This window comes from Dunckerocampus dactyliophorus, chromosome 20, assembly GCF_027744805.1.
Source record: "Dunckerocampus dactyliophorus isolate RoL2022-P2 chromosome 20, RoL_Ddac_1.1, whole genome shotgun sequence".
In the NCBI taxonomy this organism is placed as follows: Eukaryota; Metazoa; Chordata; class Actinopteri; order Syngnathiformes; family Syngnathidae; genus Dunckerocampus; species Dunckerocampus dactyliophorus.
In genome coordinates, this window is record NC_072838.1 from 5,197,330 (window position 1) to 5,218,850 (window position 21,521).

General features: G+C 41.4%; 1 protein-coding gene across 3 annotated transcripts in view; it reads left to right on the forward strand.

Moving 5' to 3' along the window:
• The window catches only part of gabbr1b (gamma-aminobutyric acid (GABA) B receptor, 1b), a 250,353-nt gene that overhangs the window by 36,345 nt on the left and 192,487 nt on the right, over positions 1-21,521 (forward strand). For all 3 annotated transcript variants that reach the window (XM_054763969.1, XM_054763968.1, XM_054763970.1), the window contains one exon: positions 18,143-18,226. In XM_054763969.1, coding sequence (XP_054619944.1) covers positions 18,143-18,226 — 84 coding nt within the window. The remainder of the gene's footprint in view (positions 1-18,142; positions 18,227-21,521) is intronic.

Sequence of the window (21,521 nt, forward strand, 5' to 3'; positions counted from 1 at the left end):
CAGATACAGTATGCACACAGGTTCTGTGAAGGTTCTTAACAACTGCCCTCAATTTGTGTGTAGGCTTCACCTTTGCCTTGGCCTGTTTAGTCGCCAGGAATTGTGGAGACTGTGATGGAAGTCTTCAGCCTTGCCTCAGGCCAGCTCGCTGCTGCCTTGAAACAGGCAGGCTACTCGGCACAGCATGCCAGTTTAAATTCCAGTTCAAAGTGACAACACGGGGTGTTTTTTCATCAGGACTATTCCTTGCTCGGGGTTTATTTGATTTATGACTCAGTATCCCCTCGTGTTTAGTTTCTTTTTTGGAGCAATAACAGTTGCGTAATCTATTGTTGGAGAAGCCAATTTAAGATGTGTGAAGAGCCACAAAAATAAAGCTCAGTTCTGAAACTATTCATTTCTATAGTATACAGTGCATGATTACCTTTTTAAAGAGTAAACCTTTGCTGCACCTGTTGTATTGCGTAGATGCATATCATGATGTGTCCGGTCAGTGTACGCAGACCTGCCAAAATGTACGCATTTTGACCCTAGGATACGCTTGTGCTCTTTGCTGCTCTCCAGTGATGCCTTTTTTCTTAGTTTCAAGTTCAGTTTCTGAAGCCTGGATTATGCTATTGTGTTGAGGTGCCACCTACAAAACCCTCTTGTGTATTTTGGCGTTAAATATTGATATTTATCGATACAGTAGACGCCCCTACAACGTAAATAATCCGTTCTGAGAACCTTTATGTTATAGGAAGCGTAAAATACATGTAAATAGCATAATCCGTTCCAAGATCTTCCCAAACTCATCCCTGTGGCACTTCAAAATATTCAAAGTCCACCAAATATGGTGGGAAAATATAAGAAAACATTGGCATAAACATAGTACAGTAACATTCCAATATAAAATAAGGTAATAAATAAGATTACTGTAAATGAATAAAACTGAAAAACAAAAACAATCCTACCGTTCACGAGATGTCTTGATCAGGAGCGCAAGTGGAGGCAGGAAGGAGGAGGAGGACTAGCCTCAAAGAGTCTAAGAGTCAGCTGGTCTCACAGACAAACGCACACGCACTACAAGATAATGCTGTGTGACAAATTTTAATTTGTAACTTAACTTAATTGTTTAAGTTAGTTTCAGGCGGACTACGAAGAGGAAGGAGGTTGAAGGGAGAAGCCTGTCTCTCACACAAACTCACGTACGTGCTGTATAAGTCAGCCAATGAGATGAGAGCGCAGGCGGTGCCCCGAAAATCAGCCAATGAGAGCGTGATGCGTCGGAAGGCGTCACTTGAGGCATTAATAAAGTTGATTGAAAAAAAAAAAAACTTGCACTGACTTGACGCTTTATGTTATATGGAATTTCTTCTGTAATACGAAGCAAAAACTTTACATAAATTCTTTATGTTCAGTGGAATTATGTAAAAGGAGGTTTATGTTATGCGAGGTCTACTGTATTTTTGAGTTGACATTTGAAAATGTCCTCCTAAGGCACTCCTTCATATTTAGTTCTTTTTTTATTAGCTGAGGATTTGAGCATAGCTAAAGGTTTGTTGTAAAAAAAGATTATATTTGACTTTTTCTATATTCATTTGAAAAAGAGATTGGCCTACTTTATTTTAGAAGCTATTTTTAGATAAGATTTTTTATGTGCATCTTGCATGAAGCTTTAAAATGTCAAAAAACATCCTCATGTTAAGTTTTTATTTTAATAAAACAACTTGACACGCATATTGATTTTGTCTAAACTCACTTTGCTTAAAAAATATCGGGATATATCTCGTATATCGATATTCAACCTAAACATATCAGGATATAAGTTTTGTTCCTACCGCCCAGCAGTATGTCACATGCACCTACGTTAAGACCTTAGGATCAAAACATACTGAAGAAGGACTTAACACAGGTATTTCTTCATGTGGGTATAGCTTTGTTTGTGCGTTAGCCTTTTGCTGTTTGGCTGTGTTGATTCTGAGTTTAGACAAGGAGTTTCAGAGATTTGGAAGCTTTGGTCACCAAGGATCAACTGCTATTCATTGCTGACCATTACAGGAACTTTGTATCAAAGCAGGCCAAGAAGGTGACAATAAAAGCTGAGTTATTCACTGCCTTGATTCAGAAAAGCATTTTTCCTTCGGTTGTGCTAAAAGTCCTTGATTGTCCTCATCTCGTCCTTTTGTATGAAGCAATTTGTTGAAAGGAATTTGAGGTGGAATTACAGCAGATGGCTCTAAAAGAAAAGGAGCTGAAGTTTACTAGTAAGAAACTGGAGGAAAAACCCAGATTCGCCTGCACGAGTTAAAACTCGAGGTTGGTTCCCGATTAAGTACACTAAGTTCCCCTATTTACGGGGAACACTGAAAAAACAGGCGTAGCAGGCATTGCCTGAGACAGCTATGAAAAGGGGGGACTTATGTGACCCTTGGCCTTGGACAAAGTAGTAGGACTTTTTTTTATGACTGTATTCTCGTAAATTTACGACTTATTCTCAAAAAAAATATTTTTTTTTCGATCTGGCCCTAATATTCCGTTGTATGTATTCAATGAAAAGGACGATGATAAATATTTTCATATTCTTTTTATTCCACACAAAAATACTCGATGTTTGGTTGCGTATGTTTTCACCCAGTTAGTGGTTACACGTCACTGCAAGCCTTGACTCCAACCAACTCCAATTTCGACCACAGTGTCCGCATTAACCAAAGAATCCACATTAGCAACAGGACGAGCTGTCTGTAAAGCCTGAGCAGCGTTGTTTTGTTAGCATTCAATTTTTTATTTGGCCTGATCGGAATCGGAAGTCCTGACTCTCCAGAACTTTGATGAAGAAGGTGAGAAACTACGGAATTTAAGAAAGAAGCAGTCTCAAAGTACAAAGGTAGCATCTGTTACTATAGGATTGGAATGTAAAGGGAGGAACCTCGAACACAGGTGAGTCTGGACAGTGTTTCGTTGAAAGTTTAACCGTCTCAAAGTTATTTGAGCAGGTATAGAACGCTAACCTTCCACTCTTTAAATGAATGAAACTGCGTCCGCGTGGCTCTTCCAGCACCTCCCCGCCTCCCTCCACTCATCACTGTGCTCGCCAACAGTCTTCATTAAATGATGAAATGATGTTAAATGTTCATTTATCTATTTCATTACTCATTTATATGTATTTCGCATTATTTTGTGCATGTGCATTACAATTGTGTTAATATTTGTGGGTGTCTGGAATGGATTAATTGGATTTACATGATTTCTTATGGGAAAAATTGGATTTGGTTATTGTGCCTTTTTATTGGACTTTTTGGAACAGATTAATGACAAAAGCTGAGGTTACACTGTATATGTGTGTGATTAAAATTTTACGACCGGTTGAAAAATTGCAAGAATGTACATTTTGCACTGTTGGAGCTAAAGGAGGTTCTCAGTCGCCCTTCAAAATTCAGAAAGAAAAAATGGGAGTGAGACAACATTTTTTGAGTAAACAATTTATTGTAAACAAGCATTAAAGTGAATAGGCTGCTCAAACGTTTAAGACCATAGCTCAAAACAGCCTGAAACCCCCCAAGAATAGAACTAAAATGTTGAAAAAAGGAGTCAGCATAGTAGCTGCACCATTCTTGTTAACCAGCTGAAAAATGGGTTTGGGCGTGCTTGATGCCCGTGCTTCCAGGAGGCTAGTGGGAATGTTGCTCCAATTGGTGAAGATGGCTTCACGGAGGGCATCCACTGTCTGGAACTGATGTCCATTTTTGTAAACTCCCTTGCCATCGTCCCCAAATGTTCTCAATTGGATGTAGATGAGGGGAACATGCAGGATGGTCCAAAAGAGTGAGCTTATTCCTAAAGGAAGAAGTCCTTTGTCAGGCGGGCATTGTGAAGTGTAGCTGTTGAAAAGGCCAGTCATTAGCACACAGACGGGGGTCTTCAGTCATGAGGGATGCCCCCTGGAACATCTCCACATAGCCAGCTGCCGTTTCACGCCCCTGCACAACCTAAAGCTCCATTGTTCCACTGAAGGATCATGATGGCGCCTCCTCCACTTTGCCGTGCAGAAAACATCTCAGGTGGGATCTCCTTGTCATGCCAGTAACGTTGGAAGCCATCAGGACCCTCAAGGTTACATTATTTCTCATCAGAGAATAAAACTTTCTTGTACCTTTCAATGTCCCATGTTTGGTGCTCTCCTGCGAATTCCAAACACTGAAGGAGACGAGGCCTTTGAAGACCTTTTTTTGTTCTTAAAAGCCTTCTCTGGCGTCTGATGGTTATTGGACCGCACCTGGCACCAGTAACAACCTTCATTTGGGCCGAGGATGGTTCTGTGTCTTGCCGGACAGCCAATGGGATCCTCAGGGCCCGGGCATTTTTGTGGGTCTACCACTTCATTTTTCCATATCCCTGTTCCATTGTTCCATAACCCCGAGGATGTTTGACGAAGTCTTATTGCGTCCAACCTCAGCAGCAATGGCGCACTGCGAGAGGCCTGGCTTACGCACCTCAACAACCCCACTGCGTTCAAAGAGAGAAAGCTTTTTTCCCTTTGCCATCAAGAGATCATGACAATGAATACCTGACACAAAATCACATTCAATCCACATTTCTGCCAAGATTTTCCTTTAGGTTGTGCTCTCAAGCTTTTGATCAGCTGATGAACAGCCTATTTCACTTTAATGCTTGTTTGCAATATATTGCTTACTTTTGTGTCACTCCCGTTTCCTCTTTTTGCATTTTGAAGTTCTAATTAGAACCTCCTTAAAACCCAACAGTGCAAAATGTACATACTTCCAATTTTTCAACTGGTCTTAAAGGGATAGTTCGCATTTTTTGACATGAAGTTGTATGACTTCCCCCATCAGCATTCTAGTCCAATCACAGCGACTTACCCCCCACTTGGTCTCCAGTTCTGGTCAGATTTCTGTGATGAAGAACGCAGTTCCACTTAGTTGCTGGGGACAATTAAGTAAAGAGTTTGGCTCCTCAAAACAATATTGTTTCTCAAAACAACACAAGCCACGGTTCAAAAAATAATAAACACAACAAAAGGCACCATGAAAAAACTAGCAAACTAAACTGAAGAAGGTAGAAACTAACTGGCCAAATTCAGGGAGAAGCTACCTGGCCTGGCAGGAAGGCGCCGAGTAGCAATAGGTTAAATCCTCTCTCCCTAAATCTAGTAACTGGCGGGCAAAAGTCAAACATGTTTGTTTGTTTGTTGGGATACTTGACAGTCAAGCAGCTTGCTAAACAATGTAAGAGCACACAGGGATTCCATCATCAGACATGAAGGACTAATCAGTAAACCTCTAAGATATGCTGAGGGTAAACATGACTCTCAAGTCTCCCTGTGCCCAGTATATTCAAAAAAGATTTAATTTCCACTTGCACAGCCGACTGTTTAGAGAGAAGTCCGCCATTCAAAAGCAACTGACTTGTGAATGCAGGTTTGTGTTCCCCCCTCTCAAGAGGCATTGGGAGCAATGCAGCACCTCACTTCCTTGTTTCAAGCCCTTTTGAATCACCTTCCATTTGCCCTACATAACATAATTCCTAGGATTCAGAGGAAAAATCCAAAATGCTTTCTCATTCTTCAGAGTTGCCTGAATCTGAAGGAAAGGAGGGGCTCCCAGACTCACTCTGATGGGCTCTATGACTTGGCAGCAGCGGGGAAAACGCCTCAACGTCAATCCAGTCAGGCTGCACACATTAGCGACGCGATAATGTGTTCACACAGGTTGAGCCCTCTGCCCATCCATACTTGACATGCACGATGCATGCATCATCGGGTTTAAAGGAAAACTGCACTTTTTGCCCATTATCCACAATCCTTATGTGAAACATGAACACGTCTTTTGCACACCTATTCCGCCTATAAAGCCTTCTGAAAACAACTGTTAGGAGCCTAAATACTCTTTAAGTTGATTGATATCAGGATAAAAGGTTTATGTTTATTCAGCTAAAAATTGGCTATTTACATTATTTACAAGTGAAATGTTGATAGTTCATATATACAGTAAGTTAAAAAGTTAATTAATTGTACTTTGTGTGTGGATATTTTAAGGTGTACTATTTCATATAGCATTCTTATATTGAAGAAACGTTGTGACTTTCCTATGTAATGGATGTACATCTTTAATTGCTTTGACCCGGAAGTATCTATAAGGTGATGTAACCTGGAAGTGCAATCATTAGGAATAGTGGAGCGGAGCCAAACAGTTTTTTTGACCTCTCTCTCTGTAACTCTCATGCTCTCTCTCTCACTCTCTTTTTTGTCTTTACAAACTGTCGTTTCGTATTTTTGTCACTATAGAATGTTGTTTGTTTTGCAAGTAAAGTGAACCAAACGAAGAGGAGTTTTCTGGAGTGTTTTTGCATGCTGCTGCTAGCAGAGGAGCACGAGGGAAGAATTGGGAGCGTCAAGCTAAGGCTTCACAATTAGGAACCTACACAACTCAAAAACTGGCAGCAACGCACCATTTATATAATGTAACCTGCATAGTAACCAAGTTACAGAGACATTGTTATTGTTATTAACATTGTTACGCCGAAGAACTACATTAATGGCGGAGTGACACCTTGCCACATCACACCAGCTAGCGACTAGCTTGGCCTCAGGCCACTCATGAAAGGTAACACTACATATTTTAGCTGCCGCCACTGCTGCTCTGGTTTTATTTTTGAGTTTGGAAAAGCTAACGCTAGGTGTAGCGTTCCTTTCTATGTTGCTATGTGAAGTCAATGTGCCCAGGAAGGAAGTTCCGCTAATTCTTCAAATGTCCAAAATACAACAAAATCCTGTAAGTATTGCATGTTATCATGAATGTACCTGTTACTACATGGCCACAGCATGGATATAAAACCATAAAACCTTGTTAGAGTTGTTTTAATAGCGAGCTTCCTTGGTGGATTAGGTGTGTCCCAATACGTGGATGAATTAGCTGCCTCTTTATCTGTTTTTATATCTTCAGAACACACAGAAGAGAGAAAGACGTGTGTTCATGTCTCACATAAGGATTGTCGATGATGGGCAAAATTCCCCAAAAAGTGAACTTTTCCTTTAAATTAGAGAGCTCATGCCCCCTCTCATACCAGCGTGTCACTGCAGCACATTTATCTTTGCTGTTCTTATATTCTGTTTTGCAAATAGTTTCTCAATTTGCCAGTTGTGTTGTTGCGGACCCAAGTGCTCCTATTACGCTGAGCACGGAGATGAAGTTCTTTGTAAAATGACAGACGAGGTAATGTCATTTTGCCTCCTTGCAATGCAATACTGAAACCACGGCTCTGGCGACAATGTCATGCAAATATTTGCAAGTGGAAGAGAGGAGGGGTGGAGAGATGACGAGACAGGAACTGAACAGTAATAGCGGTGCCGCAAGGGAAAGAGAGAATTGCAAATTGTGGTTGGGGGTTAATGTGTATTATTGCTTGGAGTGGGCCATTTCACACGACATTTGATGAACAGTGTGACAAACCGCAGCACGGCAGAGAGACATGGGTGCGGGCAGGAGAGAGATAAAAAGTCACATGTGGCAAGTTACTCTTACACTACATGGACTGCAGGAGAAAACGGACAAAAGCGACAACCGACATGTTGAAAACGGGCAAAGATCTTCAAATTGAGGCCACTTAAATCAATGAAAGCCGCATCTTAAGGCGTGGATTTGGATGCTCGTAAGAACGAGGTGGCACCCGCAGCTGGCTGGAATTACTTGTGTGATGACCGATACGGTCTAACGGTGGCCTTCTGGTTGGCATGTTGGTCAGGAGATCGTGGGTTTGTATCGCCTGGGTGGAGTTTGCATATTCTCCCCCATGCGTCTGTGGGTTTTTTCCGCGTACTTGGGTGTAATGACGAGACGTGTGCACTTGTTGACTTGTGCCACATAGCGCTGCTGCGCATGCACTGCAAAAACAGCCATAATGATATTAAAATGAGACAACTCTTCTTATTTCAAGCAAAACATTCTGCCAATGGGTAAGCAAAGTTTGCTTGGGTAGAATTCTTACATCTAGAAAATTTTTCTTGTGACTTTTAAGAATATAGTGAGTCCTAAAATAAGCAGGCTCTAACATAACATAGCTAGGGAAAGGCTTCTTGAGACGTCATCTGTACTTCTGTGAAGAAGGTGTCGAACGTTTCGCTCCTCATCCGAAGAGCTTCGTCAGCGAACTAACAAGTGCTGGTAGCTTAGGCCTTAAATACAGTAAGAGTGGGCGGAATTGGTGTGCCAACACCCTCCTACTATTGTTCCTTACACTAAGACTGGGCGGAGTAATCCTGCCATTAGCACCTCCGAACAAAGGGAAGTGTAGCTCCCTGTAGTTGGGTATGAACGACTCTGATACTGGCTAGTTAGCATCTATTGTTTTGGCTCGGCCCTGGCTCTACCTCATTTGCAAGACAAAGAGCTGTGGGTTTTGGTCTCAGTAACCTGCTGAACACAGGGTCCAAATTATTTATTAATAATAATAATAATTAATAATATTAATTAATAATAAATAATAATTATTATTTATTTAAATCTCAATAAACAGCTACAGAAATATTTTATAATATTATATTATACTGTATTATAAAAACAAAGACTATTCTCAATAGAAACATTTGGTCAAAATAGGTCAAATCTCTTCTATCTTGCCAACGAATCGGCTCTCAGAGCACCACAGCATGTTTAACCCCGCCTCTCCCCCTGCTCAGTGTGGACACAGTAACGCCGCCACACATCTTGACCAATGACATCCGCCTTTAACAGAAAAAAAGACGAAGAAAAACTAATCAGCTCCCAATTTCACTCCCCAGTGACGCGAGCCGGCTCCTGTCGTTCACTTCAGAGAGCCGGCTCTTAGGGCTGATTCGTTCGCGACCGACACATCTCTAGTATAAAGGTTACTATGGGGTGTCATTTCATGTCTAGAGGGCTTAAAAAATGTAAAAAAAAATGTTTTTGAAGGTCATAAACAGGTTTTCTATGCACTAACTACAAAAATATTCCATTTATTAATATTGAATCCTACTTAACTGCTATACTGTAGGTGACAAAGAAAATGAGTGTAATATTTGAAAATGTATCCCATAAATGAACATTTATGGGATACATTTTTAGAATCTCTGAGGGCCCAAAAAATAAACTGCAGCCAAAAATGACACCTGGGCCGCACTTTGGACACCCCTAATCGACGGCATTTCTTTTTAGGAAAGTGCAATGATGCAGACAAGTGCAACTAACACTCTGAACAGTTTGAATTATTTCACCTTGAGGAAGTGAAAGTTCCAGCATTAATAGTTCCAGCTTCTGCTGCGTCATCAGTAGGTCAAGTGTCAAAGTGTGCTGAAGCTAGTGATGTGCGATGTCATTGATTTAGTTTCCGATCCGTTACTGAGGCTGGTATCTGCGATACCGATCCGATACTTTCTGCAAATTCATCTTATGTGTCTGGTCAACTGCAAAAAGTCGTCAAACGCACAATTCACACGTCTCCGTTTGCGATCAGTCATCGTTTCAACAGACATACGTTTCAGACCAACATTACTTCAAATGCCTGAAGCATCTCAGTATCGATATTTTTATTTGAGAATCGATTTAAGAGCATGACGAGCTGGTCTTGGAAGTATCGATATTTTAGTGTCAATCCGCACATCAAAGTCAAAGCACTTCGGTAGCGTTTTGAAGGTATAGGCCTTCGTGTAATAAGGTATTTTCTAGAGTTGGAGAGAAGACTTTATTACAACCTTATATAAAATCAACAATAATGATGATAATAATAATAATATTAAAGCAATCTGTTATTATCTGTTATTTCCACAGTTTGTCCATAATTAATTGCAATTCATCGCAGATCAAAGTTTTTACCTTTTGGGGGGGGGAATGCAACTGTGAAAGATCATTTTAAAGTTTTTAATACGCCTATCAGCATGAGACTGGATAAATATGTTTGCTTTCTGCAAATTTTTGTTTTTTAAACATTCTGTTTTTTTAAACAGCTCAACACAAAATGTATAAAAAACAAACACAATGTACAACAAGTAGACACTGGTCAGGTAAACTGTCCATCTCTCATAGACTGTATCATTCTCTTCAATCAAATAGTCTCACAAAATTGTGACTAACATTACAAAAAAGGTTGGCAAAATCATGCACTTCATATATATGCTATATACTTCACTTTCAAACACTCTTTTACACACACAAACACTCTTGGACACACACTTTATCACAGTTTTCATGGTCTGGCCGCTTCAACAATATGGAGGTATGACACTGCCGGTCTGTCAACGTGCAACTTTTATTCTGTCATCTTTGACAAACACAGCAGTTCAATAAAAACGCTAATAAATCGCTAAGAAATAATCATAACGCAATTTTTGCCGGTAACTACCCGCTCCTAACCCAAATTTGAGCTTGTAGTTAGCCAAAACATCATCCGAAAGACGGCTTGCATCTAAAAAACACTCATTAGTTTGGATATTCGTATGCCAAGGTACAGATTGATAAATGACAGTAAAAAATAGCTGCCGTGCTCCAGTATCTTCGCTCTTCTCTCTGGCAGTCGACATACTTCGTGACAACTCAACTCACAGTGACGGTGACGGATAAAATAACCGATACAAATAACTTGCAAAGCCATCTGCCAGGGCCTGGAAGCTAAACTTACCATTCAAGCCACCCTTTGTCCATTTCTGCTCAATATTTGTTCGTGCTTGTAGCGCCACATCAACTGCCTCACGTTAATTACGTGTCAAAAAAAAAAATTGTGCCGTTAAAGGAAGTTTCCGTTAACGTGTTATTAATGCATTAACTTTGACAGACCGACTATTAGTAGGTAGGCATCCTTCTGTCTCGAGAGACGATGGTAGCGCCACAGGGCAGGGGGAAAGCCTGGGCAGGGTTTATGGAGACCATGTGCTGCCTATTCAACGCGGGCCCCCTCTCGGCCTCGCCAGCTTGGTCCGATGGTACAACTTGGAGCTGGTTTTGGCTGCAGGAGCAAGGTGGGTGAAGTGTCGCGCCCCAGGGACACGACGACAGTGACTGGGTGAAGGGAGCGAGGATCGAACCGCCAACCTTCCGGTTTCCGCTTACCTCCTGAGCCACTATTATTATCCTGGAAAAGAATGGAACCGAATCAAACAAGTTTTAAGTAAAAATAAATGTTGCCGCATTCCCGTCCTCTGATGCAAAGCATTCATGCGGTGTGAAACAGTGCTATGTGAGACATTTGGGAATAATTGCATGAACGGTGTGAAGCATGATCGAGAAAAGAACATGTTTCCACTTTTAGCTCTTTGACCCTTCACAGATTTGTTCTGGCTAAAGCAGGGGGAATTTCAAACAGCTCAGTATAAATGTTGATGTTAGCATAAAAATGTGACGGGCCGCTTATACATTATCAATGACGAGCCAGGGCGTACTGTCTATTGTTCTGCTGTTCAGCCTGTCAATGGGGGGCAATAAAGCTGTGACAGGAACCAAACAAGACAAACCATCACTGGTGTCTAATCCACACATGGTAGAGAGTGAATGGTTGCTAGGCAACAGCAATAGCCAGATTCTCTTCCTTTTGCAGTCAGAGGAGGAGACTTCTTTCTGGTTGTGTGCAATTTTTGCAAATGTTTTCAAATGAAAATTATTTGGCTTTTCATACAACACAATAATTGCAGTTTTTATTTACAGTTGAACCACAATCATCCGGCTTATTTTACAGAAGAAATACATCCAACTGTCAGCCCAGAGAAACACTGGCAGGTGATACCCTCAGGCATTTTACCATGCTAGCATCATAGCACACCATCCTCGCTCTCCGAGTGCCATTTCACGTTTGTCATCTGTGCCAGAAGCAGTAAAGGGAGGCGCACACTCTGGTCATATGAATTGAGTTCTGTCATGCAGTCCTGGCTGTGTTGTTGTGCTTTCACCACAATGTACTGCAACTGCCGTCTCAGCCAACAGTTCATTGTCTTTTACACTTCACTTCACGAGTAATTGAGGGTCCGTGGGGGCAGTGAAAAGACTATTCACCGAAAAATACTTCATCCATTTGATGTCGATGTATGGGCAATGTTAATAAATGGAATATTTTCATAGTTAGAACATAGAAAACCTGTTTAGGACTTTCTAAAAACAGGTTTTAACATTATTAGAGCCCTCCCAATGGTCACTTTCACGCTCCTATTATTCTTTGTTTTTACGTCACATTGCTCAGGCTGTGGGATCACTGCAGGGACATAACAGACGGTCGGCGCTAGCATAACAAGCTAGCGAGGTAACTAGTTAGCCTCTCCAATTTACTTATTCTAAACTCAAGAAAGTGCTTCAAACGGAATGGAGAAGAAGGACAAAGGAGACAAAAATAAAACAATGTAATGGATGAGAGCATAGCAACATGTTTTATAACAAGAAGCGCGCTGTAGCTCTGTGCTCGGAGTCCGTGACACACTAATCGCAAAGGTGGTGACTCCAGAGGCAGGTGATGTGCTGCAGGCACTGACTGTGCACTCACCGCTTGCGACTGCTGTGAGGTGTTAGATGTAGTTACATATACGGTGGTGTGAAAAAGGGATTGCCCCCTAAACCTAATAACTGGTTGGGCCACCCTTAGCAGCAACAACTGCCATCAAGCGTTTGTGATAACTTGCAATGAGTCTCTTCCAGCGCTGTGGAGGAATTTTGGCCCACTCATCTTTGCAGAATTGTTGTAAATCAGCCGCATTGGAGGGTTTTCCAGCATGAAGCGCCTTTTTTAAGGTCATGCCACAGCATCTCAATAGGATTCAGGTCAGGACTTTGACGAGGCCACTCCAAAGTCTTCATTTTGTTTTTCTTCAGTCATTCAGAGGTGGACTTGCTGGTGTGTTTTGGATCATTGTTCTGCTACAGAACCCAAGTTGGTTTCAGCTTGAGGTCACCAACAAATGGCCGGACATTCTCCTTCGGGATTTTTTGGTAGACACCAAAATTCATGGTTCCATTTTTATCACAGCACGTCTTCCAAGTCCTGAGGCAGCAAAACAGCCCCAGACCATCACACTACCACCACCATATTTTACTGTTTGTATGATGTTCTTTTTCTGAAATGTGGTGTTACTTTTAAGCCAGATGTAATGGGACACACACCTTCCAAAAAGTTAAACTTTTGCCTCGTTCCGGCAAAATTGAGATGGTGCCTTAATGTTCTTTTTGTTCAGCAGTGGTTTTCATCGTGGAACTCTGCCATGCAGGCTGTTTTTGTCCAGTGTCTTTCTCATGGTGGAGACATGAACACTGATCTTAACTGAGGCAAGTGAGGCCTGCAGTCATTTGGATGTTGTTGTGGGGTCTTTTGTGAAATCTTGGATGAGTTGTCACTGCGCTCTTGGGGTAATTTTGGTTGGCTGGCCATGGCTGGGAAGGTGTTCGCCGTTTGTGGATAATGGCTCTCAATGTGGTTCGCTGGAGTCCCAAAGCTTTAGAAATGGCTTTATAAGCTTTTCCATACTGATAGGTCTCAATTAATCTCAGTTATGTTATGTTTTAACAGGGGGGCAATCACTTTTTCACACGGGGGCTTCACACAGTAGGTTTGGATTTTATTCTCTCTTAATAATAAAAAGTTTCATTTAAAAACAGCATTTTTTGTTCAGTTGTGTTGTCATTGATAGTTACATTCTTTCACATGAAGTTGTATGACAGCATAGCGACTCAACAGTGATTACCCGCCACTTCGTCCCGTGAGCCGAGTTCTGGTTGGATTTTGGTGATTTCGGTGACGCACTACACTGCTGATGGGGATGTCACTCCGCTGCGCTACACTGCTCATGTGCATGGAATCATGCTGGGCCTTCGACCACCTCTTCCAGTTGTGCCAAAAGAGGGAATCGTGCTGTGCCTGGGCGCGATTGAGTGCACTCACGCTCGCCAACCGTTCCGGGCTTTAGGGGTTCAGTGGACCCAGACACTGTACGATTGGCAGAGTATGAGTACGCTCCCAGAGCGTGAGTCACTTGTACCCTTTTGAAATTAGTTGCCATTAAAATTTGAAAAATGGAAACGCAAATCACCATGAGCAAGGCTCCATGATTGCCCTTTTGGTCCCAGCACACTGCAGTGTGTAAAGTGAAGAGGGAATTAATCAAACAGACAGAAGCTGTGCCAGTTAACTCACCTGGCACTGCTCTTATGGGGGACTCTCTGCTCCCATTGTTGGACAACACTGAGCACTACAACAGGCACAGATGAGATCCAGACCACCAAAACAGCCGTGCAAGCATTTGGCAGTGCCCAATGAAAAGCATCCATCCAGTCACTCACTCATATTTGACCACTTATCCTGTCCAGGGACACTGGTGAGCTGGCGTGTATCCCGCCTTTGGATGATGGATGGGTTACACGCAAGACTGGTCAATTCCACCTTGGGCAAAAATATCGCTGGCTGACGGTTTCACAGTATTATAATTACAGCTCTAAAATGTGTTATTTTGGAAGAAAAAGCCAAGTCAAAACAGCCATTTTTAAACCATATAACATGATGAAAGTGGAACATATTTATTGAAAATAAATGGCAAACAAGAACTGAATTTCCTCTAAATAAATCTATAACACATAAATAAAATGCATTTCTCAATGCAGTTTACTGTGGCTAATTCTGCAACTCAAGTCACAATATAATAGATATTTTCTTACAACAACAAAAACAAAGCAAAATGCAAATAAATGTAGTCAGGTGAGCTCAGAAGGTCACAAAATAAATACATTTATTTAACTCGTAATGTTGCTACTTGTATTATTTCATAGTGGCGTGAGACAAAAAGCATTTAAAAAAATGTATTCATTGAAAACAACAATTCAACTGAAATAGGCTGTTTATCAGCTGATCAAAAGTTTAAGACCAGTTTAGAGATGTAGTCTCTCAAACATGTCCTGGGTCTTCGCAGAGGCCTCCTACCAGTTCGACATGCCCTGAACCCCTCCCTGGGAGGCATCCTGACCAAGTCACCTCATCTGGGTCCTTTCAATGCAAAGGAGGAGCGGTTCTACTCCTAGTTTCTCCCGGATGACAGTGTTTCTCACCGTATCTCTAAAGGATATCTCTAAAGCCTAACCACCCCATGGAGGAAACCAATTTTGGTCGCTTTTATCTGCAATCTTGTCCTTTTGATCACGACCCAAAGCTCATGACCATAGGTCGTACGAATGTCGAGCCACCAGTAAATTGGGAGCTTTGCCTTTCGCCTCAGCTCCCTCTTCACTACAACGGACTGATGCAGATTCCGCAAAACTGCAGATGCCAGCTACAATCTGCCTGTTGATCTCGCATTCTATTCCTCACTTGTGACCGTGAGATAACCCAGAGATGGCACTCCACCCTTTTCCGGGCGAGATCCATGGACTCGGACTTTGAGGTGCTGATTCTCAACCCAGCTGCTTCACATTCGACTGTGAATCCAGTGAGATCTGAAGATCGCAGGACCACATCTTCTGCAAAAAGCACAGACCCAATCCTGCAGCCACCAAACCGGATCTCCTCAACGCCCTCGGCTGCACCTGGAAAATCTGCCCATAAAAGTACTGAACAGAATCAGTGACATCGAAGTCCAACCGTCACGGGAAAACGAGTCCAACTTATTGCCGGAAACGCGGACCAAGCTTTGACACCGGCTATACAGGGAGCGAGCCGCCTGACTTAGGTCGTCCGGTACCCCAAAGGATTCCTTAGGGAATATGGTCGAATGCCTTCTTCAAGTCTGCAAAACACATGTGGACAGGTTGGGCAAACTCCCATGCACCCTCGGAACCCTGTGGGGAGTGTAGAGATGGTCCACAGTTCTACGACCAGGACCAGGACCACACTGCTCCGATCCTCGGCTGCAGAAGCTAGCCTGCTATTATCATTACACTGATTTAAAAGCAGAGCTTATTCAATCCCCTCTCCAAATCACAGCAGTCACTAATTCAGTTATGTATCTGTTCACCCTCTGTGTCCATATGAACTACTCACTGACAATGTGTGATGTGTAAAACCTTTTTATGACCTTCTAAATATGTTTTTTTAACATTAGTAGAGCCCTCTAGACATGAAATAACCATCCATTCATCCATTTTCTATGCCGCTTATCCTCATTAGGGTCTCGGGGGTATGAGAGGCGGGGTACACCCTGGACTGGTCGCCAGCCAATCGCAGGGCGCATATAGACAATCATTCACGCCACTCACATTCATACCTATGGACAATTTAGAGTCGCCAATTAACCTAACATGCATGTTTTTTTTTGGAATGTGGGACCCACGCACGCACGCACGGGAGAACATGCAAACTCCACACAGAGATGCCCAAGCGGTGATTCGAACCCAAGTCTTCCCGATCTATGAAATAACCAATATACCTAATTATTACCCAATATAGGAGACATAATAAGAAAAAATAAGACATAATATAAAGTCACACATGGTAGCATTGGGAGAGTTCCTTGTTATTCCTTTCTTTTACTTCCGTGACTTATTGAGGTGGCTAAAGGCTAATGTAATAGAGTTATAGCGTCACACAGAGTCTGATGTTCTTTTAACGTTTTATCGCCAACCTTAATGCCAATAGTGCTCAATTCCAAACAGAACATAGTTCAGCTGGCACACTCGGCTCCTCCTCGCTCTCTCTCCCACAACAGCACTTCCTCCTTACACTCCCGCCAATAACATTAACAGCAAGGTGCGTTCACGAACATCAGAATTTAGAACATCAACATTACAACACCTAGTGATCAGCGTAGACTACTACTTACCAAAATGTCTTTCAGTGTTTCTGAATGTTGTATATTTATATTTTAGTTAAATTAGTCATTTTTATATTTGAAAATGCTTAATTTAGGCCAAAAATTGCTTAAACATGCATATTTTGTACTAATAATAGGCCATATTCAACCATGAAACAGCATGATTTATTAATGAATGTATTTTGAAAAAACATGATAGAGTGAAGCGACAAAATTCGAAGAGCAAAGTGGTGAGGGATGACTGTATTTCAAATTCCGTCATTTTTAGTCTGCTAAAAACTAATGGACAAATAAAACAGAACCCTCGATTGGTGAAAAATCATTTTATATTTTCAATTAGTGTAACTTTCCACGTATTCTACGGATTGACTTGGCTCAGGTGGGTATTGGGTTGTTTCCCAACCTCATGGTTGCTGGTTCGATCCTCAGTCCAGGTCTAATTGTTGAAAATATGCATGTGTATTTATGCATTTCAATAATTGTTCTCCATTTTTACATTCCAACATTTCAAATTTTTCAAAGTTTTTTTGGTCCACTAATTCCTCCCACATTTCTCAACTTTTTCAAACCATTCCAGCATCAAGTCTATCTATCTGGACTAAAAATTCGCACATTTTGCATAATTCTATATTTCCTGTGACAATGGACGGACAATATCAATGGCGCCCCCTACTGTGGAAATTAATTTTACATTTAACATTTCATGTAACATTCTGCTTATTCTGTGCATGGTGGCATGGCTCAGTGGTAGAGTGGCCGTGTCCCAAGCTAAGCTTGCTGGTTCAATCAAAGATGTCCACACATTTCTAGGATATTGTTCATAACGTTCATAGAAAATTTTGCAGTTCATCTTGAGCATTTCAGCATTCACATGCAATTTCTACTGAAGTTGCTTCATCTAGTTAATTGAGCTAATACATTTCGGGCTGTTCTTTTTCCCTGATGGACTGACTGAAGTATTCGCGGCACTTCACTTTCTCACACGTGTTAATTTTGCATCCTTATTCCAAAAAATGGAATGAAAATTTTTTTTTACAAATATCCCATAATGACAAGGTGAAAAAGGGTTTTTTGAAATGTTTGCAAATGTATTGAAATATGACACTTCATAAATCACATGATTTAGGTATTAGGTTTTTCGGTAAGGATAGCTGTACTCTCTGTGGCGGCTCAAATTTAATTGTGGCGGGCCACTGCAAATAAATGTGTGGGAAACACTGAGAAGGTATATTACATAAACAATGCTGCCAGTTTCACTCCTGTGTGTACCCAGTGGGAGAGGTGCTGGGCAATATGGGACACAATTTAAACATTTAATCATTTGAGTCAAGTCAGATTGTTGTTATGTAAATATAAACATTGTGTTGAGATGCTCCCATCTATTGTCCTTGAAACTAAATGCATGCATTTGTGTTTTTTTTCCAGGTGGAAAGATGGTGCCGTTCTTTCTTCTTGTCTTCTTTGCTGTGTCGCCCTTACTCAGCGTACCTGCGCACAATACGTCTGCTGGTAATGACTCCGTCTGCTCCTCTATTTCTTTGACACATTGTCTCACTTAGTCTGGAGAAAGCAGTTGTTGCTGCAGCAGTACAGTGGAAATGCCGCATTTGCTGAAAGGTTATCTTGTCTTTTTATGTTGCAGCATGCTTGTTAGCACGTGTTGATAAACAGTGACGTGCGGTGAATTTCATTTTTCATTTTCATTTTTTCCACAACACACAAATACAGTTTTGAAATGTAACTTTGTATTATTAAGAGAGAAAAGAAATCCAAATCTACATGGCCTTGTGTGAAAAAGTGATTGTTAAAACATAACGTAAGTGAGATTAATTGAGATCTATCAGTCTGGAAAAGGTTATAAAGCCATTTCTAAAGCTTTGGGACTCCAGTGAACCACAGTGAGAGCCATTATCCACAAAACATGGCAAAAACATGCAATAGTGGTGAACCTTCCCAGGAGTGGCTGGCCAACCAAATTTGTCACGTTTCGCCTCTCATCTGAGCAGGCTTCATCAGTTCATGCTGAGAGACTAGGTAGGACATACACCAGTCAGACTAGTTAGGACAGCTCTAGTCCGAGAGCTTGGTGCAAGATCCAATGTATTTATCCTCTAAAGGAGGAGGCAGGTCCAGACAGGAATGTTTGGCTCTATAGTGGTATCAATTGACGATCGTTAGGATACAAGAGTGGGGCCACTTCCCACCAAAATGGTCGTTTGGGTGGTATCACCTTCGTTAGCATCCCATTTAGACGTAATGATGGCCACTGACCCATCTGACGACGTTTGTTCGAGGTTAAAAGAGTGGGAGAAAGGTTCACAGATGTTTCTCAACCCTAACATAGATAGCTGTTGTTTTTTTATTCTTTTAAAGTCTTATTGGTACTTGTCTTGTATATTTCCTAGCTACCTTTTGAGTGTTATGTTGCTGTGTGGTGATTTTACCATTCTTTGTAAGATGACACCGTGAGTCAGACTCTTATATGGAGTAAAAACCCGCTGCGATTTCTGACGGGTTCACAGCTGAGTGAGTTCACTTCTAGCTCGTGATTGGCTCCTGCTAAAGAAAGAGCTGCCGTGTCCTCACTGACTTGCGAGCGGCACAGTTTAAAACGATTAGTAGTAGTTCTGAAGTATAGGACATGCCACGAGATTAGAATGTGGTCATAAATTAGCCGCACGGCTGTATACGCCACAGGGTTCAAAGTTATGAAAAAAGTTCCGTCTTATAAACCAGAAATGATGGTACTTACGTTAAACTTATTTTCTCTGATAATGTCTACTATATTGGGTAATAGAAGGGTAAAGGTGACTATAGGGGTGTTATTTCATGTTTAGATGGCTCTAGTAATGTTAAAGAATGTATTTAGAAAATGGTAAACTGGTTTTCTATGCCATAACTATAAAAATATTACATTTATAAATAAGGAATCCTACTTTGTGAAAATTCACTTATCACGGTCGAGTCTGGAACCAATTAATAAAGGAGGAATTGTAGCAATCCCTCATTCATTTTGCCAAGAGTTGGACTTATAAAGGCTGTGGTCTGAAACTTTTGATCAGCTGATAAGCGGCCCATTTCTGTTTAATGGTTGTTTGCAATAAATTGCTTACGCCATAAATCTTTTGTCTCACTCTTTTTGCATTTTGAAGCTCTATTTAGAACCCTCTTAAGATCTAACAGTGCAAAATATACATTCTTGAAAATGTTCAATGAGAGTTTATTAGAGCCCGACCGATTAGGACGTATAACCGATTAATCAATATCAGTAACCGATGTACTAACTTTTTTTTTTGCTGCGCGGAGATTCTGTCACTCCCTTCCTGTGTATCTCTGTGCTGCTCCCTGCTCGAGTACCTGGCCCCTCCCCACACACACAGACCGACAGAGCAGAAAGCTGCTGCAGGAGGAGACGACTTTAGAAACACGGAAAGAAACCACATTTTTTTACACCATGGTAAGCTGTGCCTTTGTAAAACAATATAACACTACACTTGAGTGCCGTGCTGTCAGGGGCCCGTCAAGGAGAACATTCTAGTTTATTTCACGCAGGTTTTAGAGAGCGTATTACAGTTTTAACGTAAACTAAAGATAGACTAAGATAGATGCAACTGTTAATCCACATTATCAAAGAATACTATACAGCGTTTTAAAGTGAAATAAAGATATATGCACATATACACAGCGTCCCACTTAATACTTCCATGCAGGCTTTCCATTCACAAGTTCATATCGTCATTAAAATCATTTTGAAAATGTTCCAAGTCATGTATTTAGTTGTAATTTGATATATTGCATGTTAAAGCATAAAATGTAGCTTAGTCGCTTGTATTGAGTCTAGTAACATGATGCATGCGTGTGTTATTTCTTATTTTGTTTGCAACTTTTTTCACTTTGCTTCAGCATTTGTTTTTGAGCTGTTTGCAACTACTCAGTGGCTGCAGATAGAACTTTTTAATAGCTAGTAAATATGACCAACTGGTATTGGTAAGATGTTTTGTGAATAAGCTTTTTTATAAACCCATCATGTATGAGTTGAAGAACACCTCACATTAGCCGTGTATTATCACTTTCAGCCCAATGCAGCCACTTGTTCCTATTTTAAAATGCTCAACTATAGTATCAAATTCTAGGTTACTGACCAAAACGCAGCAAATGTATCTATTTTTATTTCACTGGCAGAGGCGAAGAGTAAGGTGTTGCGGTGTTATGTTAGATGCAATGTGTGCAGTGTTCCAGTTAGCCAGGGTTCCAGCATCAGCACAGCAAAGAACACTACCGATTTGTGGCAACACCTAAAAGTAAATCACCAAGAGGCGTGTCCTTATGTTGACAGCAGTAGTGCTCCGATCGATCAGCCACCGATCAATATCGTCCAATTTCCGTGAAAAAGCACGATATTGGCATATGCCGATACTTGCTTACTATAATATTACTACTATACTATAACGTCGATCACATCTGCCGATCAGCCCACTGCCAACGCGCAGCAAACCACGCACAAAGCACCCTCACCCAGAGCCAATCGTACGAGTCTCCCAGTTAAGATTGGCTGTCAGATGTGGAGGGAATTTGGGGATATCAAAGTAGTTCAGAGGACGAAAAGAGGCCGGTGTTGACAAGCCCTGCCAACCGCAGCTGCCCGTCGCTTCCTGTATGTGGTGCCCATAAGGCGGACAGCCCGAAACGTCATTGGCTTCGTCGGACTGCCTGCTGGAGCGCAGTCAAGCTGATCTTGCATCCAAATTCTCCTTAAAGAAGGCACCTAATCCTCTAAGTTTCACCAGTGATTTTAAGTCAAATA